Source organism: Lycorma delicatula, chromosome 7 (genome assembly GCF_047948215.1).
Source record: "Lycorma delicatula isolate Av1 chromosome 7, ASM4794821v1, whole genome shotgun sequence".
NCBI classification, from domain to species: Eukaryota; Metazoa; Arthropoda; class Insecta; order Hemiptera; family Fulgoridae; genus Lycorma; species Lycorma delicatula.
In genome coordinates this window covers 28,192,696-28,199,539 of record NC_134461.1, presented here as the reverse complement: position 1 = coordinate 28,199,539, position 6,844 = coordinate 28,192,696, and the positions used below count along the sequence as shown (strand labels likewise).

Below are 6,844 nucleotides of genomic sequence, written 5' to 3'. Positions count from 1 at the left end.
ACCTAACAAACTAAGTTTGTATTTATTTTTATGATTACAATTAGGAATAGATATTGATACATGAGCATACTTTACATCTGCAACTATAATTATTGCAGTTCCAACGGGAATTAAAGTCTTTAGATGAATAGCAACAATGAAAGGAATAACAAAAAAAAAAAATCACCTCAAACAATCTGATCAATAGGATTTGTATTCCTATTCACCATTGGAGGATTAACAGGAGTGATTCTAGCAAACTCATCAATCGACGTTATTTTACACGACACATACTATGTAGTAGCACATTTCCATTATGTTCTATCAATAGGAGCAGTTTTCACTATTGTAGCAAGAATCATTCACTGATTTCCATTAATAATAGGTATAAGAATAAATAAAAAATGATTAAAAATTCAATTCTCAACTATATTTCTTGGAGTAAATTTACCTTATAGAATATATGGAGTACCTTATACAATGTCTACATTTTCTAATCTATGTGTTATATGGAAATTAATATCCATTTGCACATCTTTACCGTGCAAATGGTCCGTACATGTGTCTATTCTTATTTGATAATCTCAGCCTCATGTCAACATAGTCTGTTCGAATTCTCATTGCATATTCTCATTACACTTGTATTGTTTTTGTGGGTTTTTAAATGAATAAGAAAACAGAGAATATCATTGTGTATAAAGTGAGATTTTTTTTTAATAATATTGCCACATGAGCTTGACTTATAGGTGTGATATGGAAATGGAATTTTTTAGCATACGAAAATCACCATGCCTGAACTGGAATTTGAAAACAGGTCCTCTGAATGAAAGGCTGAGACACTACCACTCCATCATGGGAAATCGGCAGATCTATGATTTGCTTTCATATTGCAAGGAATGTACGACTGTGCAATATTCACCATCAAATCAAGGAAGTTTATGAAGATGTGATGGATGAATCATTAAGAATTCTAATGCAGAAAAAGAAAATCTGCATGATGATAAACTAACTGATCATCCGTATGTTATTATAAATGATTTGCTGAGTCTTGTTGAACAAATCATCAAACAGAATTGACATATCATACTGGATGAAATTAGTGAAACCATCTTATATGTTTCTCACACCATTACCATTCATCTCGAGTATAGAAAAACTTGTGCACAGTGAGTTTCTCAGAGGCTTAATGATGAACACAAAAAACCTGGGTAGTCAAAGTAAATGTAGATGTATATTGTGAAACATTACAAATTGCAGCGGGCCTTTCAAAATTACTGGAGGTCCCTGTTGTCTATGGTGTTTAGCTCCTCCATGACAAAAAATGACCTCTGTCACTGAGAAAACAAAACACTGGCTTTTACAATTTAAGTGTGAAACTTCCTCCAGACCTGGATCCAAATGAGTATCAGACTTTTTTAAAGATTAGGTGTTTTGAGAGTGAAGAATACTAGAAGAATATCGACTACTTATCTTTTAATAAACCAGCAGAGGAGGGAAATAAATGATGAAGGAATACGAAAACTCATCGTAGTATATAATAAGTTCCATGTTAAATATACACAGTAACTGAGTAAAAAAGTAGCTTAAGGTTTGTTAAATAAAAAATTTTAATCAAAAATCTTAGTTGGTTATCTTTTTTATCCTTAATGGGTACAACTTCCCAGATATAGTATTCATTTGCATGCCAACCATTTTATATCATTTCATTATAAACATACACAAATTTATTTTCATGCTACAATTGGTTAATTAATAGTTCTGTTTGTCATGTAATTAAGTAATTTTTTCATGACATGTTGCTTTTTCAATAATAATATTCCTAGTATGAATAAGGAAATTTTAAATGCAGATCAACAAGCAGGTTTTATAGATTTAACCTTCAAATACAACAAGGAAATTCTAGATCTACAAACCGAGTAATTATTGATAAATAATTACTTCTAGAAAAATTTATTTTTCTAGAACTTGTCTAAAATTGAAAATAAGAAGAAACATGTATTGTAATGGAAACTAAGCTGTTAAAAAAAAGCAAACATGTTTTTTTTAAGCAAACATAGATCTATTAACATAATTTCAGGCAACATCATTGTATTCTAAAATGCTATTAACCCATTAAGTGGTGATTACTCTATATTTATACAAGTAATAATGAAAATTACAATATGCATAAAAATAGTTTTTTTCTATTTATGTACAAAACAACTATCATTCAATTAATTATTTCAAAAATTTTAAATGTACTAAAAAAAGTGGTACAATAATTTTTTTATAATTTAAAAATAAATATAGTTATAAATACAATACAGTTTTCAATTTAAGATTTATTTTTTTATAGACATCTCTAGTTTAAAAACAATATATATGTATGCTAAATACTTATATATTAATTTCATATATTTTTAGTTATCTAATCAGCTAAAATGTCACTATGGTAACTCAATTATATAATTTTAAATATTATGCACAGTTGAGTTTGAGGATAAAGTATAAATAAAAATCCATTCTGTTAACTTTGGCACTTACTGACTACCTTTAAAATTTTTTTAGACAGCATATTTGAGTTGTAGTAAACTAATTTGAAAAAGGGCCTACTTTAAGAGCTTTGATAACAAGACCTTTTACTCATGACTCAAAAAATCTGTAACTCAATTGTTTCAAATATTTGATACATTATTTAATTAATATAATAATTTGAAAAGGATCTACCAGATCTTAATTACTAAGTTTTATACTTTTTTTACTTTTGATGAAGTTCACAAATACAACTTACTGAGATAACAGAGCACATTGTGTTGGGTGTATTATGAATTTAATGTAATACATTAAATAACAGATTTCAATTAAGAACAGGTTTTATATTATATTTTTTCTATGGATGTATAATAAAATTTGAATTACGCGGTTGGAACCTGCATCATAATGAGGGTCATTATGAAACATATTTTCATTATGATACAGGTGTTTAACTGAACAAAAGCTTACTCTTTTCAACCACTGACCGATTAGAAGCAGATATTGTTTAATGTATCACCTGTGTTTTTACTTAGATTTTAATCCGATTTAGTAGTTAGCAAACAGAAGTTAATATGAAAGTACACTGATAGATAACCAAGTTTCTATATTACACTATCTATCCTTCTGTTAATTATGTTGAATTCTGAGGTAGAAATGTCTTTAACACAGATTGATAGTAAAGAAAAGGCATTACTTATTACTAATGTCCTGTTGCTACAGAATATATTGTTTAAAATATCTTTTGAAACATTTTTAAAAAATATTCTGTAAACAATTATTCTTTCATTGATTTCAATCAATAATCTCAATATTTTCTCACCTGCAGAAAAAAATACGGTATGCAGCTCTTTATAATTGCCATTAATGCACTCTAGCAAAGTTTATGACACAAGCTTAGCAACTGCTGTAACTTAATTTGCCCTCGTACATTAATTATCATTATAGGCTTGTTAAATAAATATAAATATAAAAAACTGCAATAAAAAATGTGGTGATCATAATTTGTAAACTGAATTCATAAGGAAGCTAACAGTGTTACTGCATATCTACAAGTAGTAGTGTGAAAATATCACCAAAAGATAACTTAAAGAAAAAAAAGATAAAAAATCAGGAATGAAAAAGTATAAAATTTAATGAAATAAGATTTGGCGAACTATTTAGAACTACATAAATTATGTGTAATGCTTCAAAATTTGAAGCGATGAGTTATTAAAATCAGCCAAAGTAACATCTTTATAATCAGAACTCTAAAAAAAGTCCTTCTCCATATTTACTTTAAAATAAAACCCTCTAAAATAAAAGTAAGAAAAAGAATCAGAAAAGTTACTTTAAAATTTTATTAAAATCTAACAGTCCATTCACAGAAATTTATACTAAAATTTGATTACGAATTTTAATTCGAAACTATCTAGTTAATATTACCACAATGATGACAATGTCCCATTGTTCTTTAAGTACAGATATCGGAAAGAAAGAAAGAATTTAATATGTGTAATGTTAATTTCTAATTGTTATAGGGCATAATCTTCTAATTTAAACAAATTTTAACTGTCATTTTATTCATTTTTAAATTCTGTTATTAACCATAATGTTTAGCATGTGATTTAGAAAAGTCATTAATTTATTTTTTATCATTTTTCCAATAACTGAAGAATCTTCTGTTATTGTGTTTTTTAAGCATTCAAGACACAATGATAATGAATTTCAATTTATTACTGGTTCATTTTTATAACCGTTTACAAGATACTCTCAATAGATAAAAATAAATGATTTTACAAAAATATTGCTTTTTAATCTTATGAAACTTATTTTTTACTTGATTTTAGAACAAAAGCAATGTGTAATGTGTAGATATGGCACTGACTCCAACAAAGGCTAAACTCTTTTGCATGTGACAGCATAATGCAATAAATATTTAACATAAAATTTACACTGATTATGAATGGTAATTAAAAAAAAAGTTGTAAACTTTATAAATGGTAAGCTATCTTTTTTTTAGTTTATTTAATATTTAAAAAAAATATATATATATTTGGTATCTATAAGATAGAATATTACTAATATCCTTTTTTGTCTAACACTAATTAATCTACAATTCGATATCCTACTTATTACTGTTAATTCAGAACTACAAAACTATTATTCAGGTATCTAATTACGGAGGAGTTACTATCACAAAACTGTAATCAAAAATATCGTTTACAAAAAAAAAAACCCATCTTTTATTTAATATTTAATCACATCTCAATTTTTAAGCATTATAAAAATCAAAAAAAAATCAAGCAAGCGTATATAAATGTATGGTAACATCATAATATTATAACCATAATTTAGAATATTTATAATAATGTACTATAACATATATATATATATATTTATATTATAATGTGATTGCAATTATTTTTTTATGCCTGAGGAATTATCTATAAATATACATAATAATAAATATTATTATTATTACAATCATGTGATCTTAATTAGAATATATTAAATTTGGTGTGCCTTCTTTAGTCACAGCTGTTTATAAATGTTAAATCACTTTAAATTTAATAATATAATTATTAATTCAGTTAGTTTTTTTATCTGCAGTCTGTATAACCTCTTCAGAGAGATTAGTGAATGCTGTTGACATAACATCATGAGTCTGTGTCATTAATCGATCCAAGTCATCACGTGTCATTCTTTCAGTTGATATTGCTGGCAGAATGCTTATAATACTTTTACCTGAAATCAGATTATTTAGTGATATTAATACACGCATACAAAAAAAAAGGAAAAATAATTTTTTTATTTTTATTTAATCAATTTAGCATGAAGGTCGGTCAGGTGTAAACTGGACATTTGTATTCATGGCTATTGTACAAATATGAGCGAATTGGTGTGGAGGGCTATTGACAGTGGAGATGTGGGGAGGGGATGGGCGATTTAGCTGCTTTGGCATTCATGTCTCTCTGGTCAGTAGCATCACGTCTGAGCAAGAGTTGCGCAACATATTATTGTGAATTTTCTCATGTATGAGGGTGTCAAACCCTACAAACGTCTGACTAGATTGCCTGCACAGTTTGAGGATATGATGCTGTCACGTATCCAAATCGACAACTAGACTACCAAATTCAAAGGAGAGTGTGAAACTGTCAAATTAGGCGTTCAAGGAAAGCGTGACGGGTAATGACATTAGATCGATCTGTGATCTCAATAAAGATGATTGCACCTTATGGCTGATGAAATCAGTTTGGAAGCGAATATCAGACATGGAAATGCCCATTCCATTATCACAAAGCACCTCAGGTTCTGCAAGTGGGAGTTCCAAGAGCTGGGAAATAATTTTTTGCATCAAATAGTCATAAATAATGAGACTGAATTCATTATTATACTCCTGTCAAAATCGGTGAGTATGGAGTGAAGAGGCTTGCCAAATAAAGGTGAAAATGGTTTAGTCAGCCAGAAAAGCCCTTGCAACAAAAGGCATTGTCAGATGATCACAGATGTGATTCTCTTTCATAAGACCACGCCTCAAACAGCTGTTAACACTTGGGATAAACTGGACAAAATTTACTGGGAAACCATAGAACATCTCCCATACAGTCTAGATTTATTCCCTTGCGATTTATTTCTGTTTAGGCCGTTGATTGAGGTGCTTGGAGGATATTGATTCAGAGTGGCAATGAAGTAGAGGGGTTTGTGCACCATTTACTTTAATAAGCCCAATCTTCGCCCTCCGTTAGCTGATGGAAGAAAGAATCAAGTGCGGAATAGAAACAGTTATTGAGTTCATCAACTTTAAGTCAGCTTTTGACTGCATCCACTGGTCTATACTGTGGAATGCACTGAAAGATAAACATGCACCGCAGGAAACCGTTCGCCTTTTTCAAGCATCATACAATGGGTCAACCAGCTTTGTGTGAATCCAAAACGAATTATCTGATATACTTTCCATTCAAACAGTTCACCTGGGGGATGTCATCTCTCCATTGCTGTTCAACATTGTAATTGATTCTATAATGAGGAGGGCATTTGCAAGAAGGCGTGGAGTACAATATAATAAGGATCGATCACTACCTAACCGACCTGATATCTGCAGACGACAGTGCTATATTTGCTAACAGTGATTCCAAAGCCACAGATATTTTGTATTACATCTCTAGTATAGCAGAGTCCTTCAAACTGAGCATAAATGTTGATAAAATGAAGATACTAACAACTGTCTGCTCACAGTCCATTCTTCACCTTGGAGGAGCTCATAACGAACAAGTCTAAGAATTCAAATATCTCAAATCACTGGTCCAAGAAAAGAAAGTGGCACCTACAGCTAAAATTCACACCAGGATTGGGCAGGCAGCTACAGCTTTCG

General features: G+C 29.6%; 1 protein-coding gene across 2 annotated transcripts in view; it reads right to left on the bottom strand.

Annotated features, from left to right (window-relative positions):
- Positions 1–1,102: 1,102 nt before the first annotated feature.
- The window catches only part of LOC142327402 (1-acyl-sn-glycerol-3-phosphate acyltransferase alpha-like), a 209,630-nt gene continuing 203,888 nt past the window's right edge, over positions 1,103–6,844 (bottom strand). Inside the window, exon 6 of one of the 2 annotated variants that reach the window (XM_075370435.1) lies at positions 1,103–5,217. In XM_075370435.1, the coding sequence (XP_075226550.1) occupies positions 5,060–5,217 (158 nt within the window). In that variant the 3' untranslated portion in view covers positions 1,103–5,059. The remainder of the gene's footprint in view (positions 5,218–6,844) is intronic. The other variant, XM_075370434.1, reaches the window with a different exon arrangement.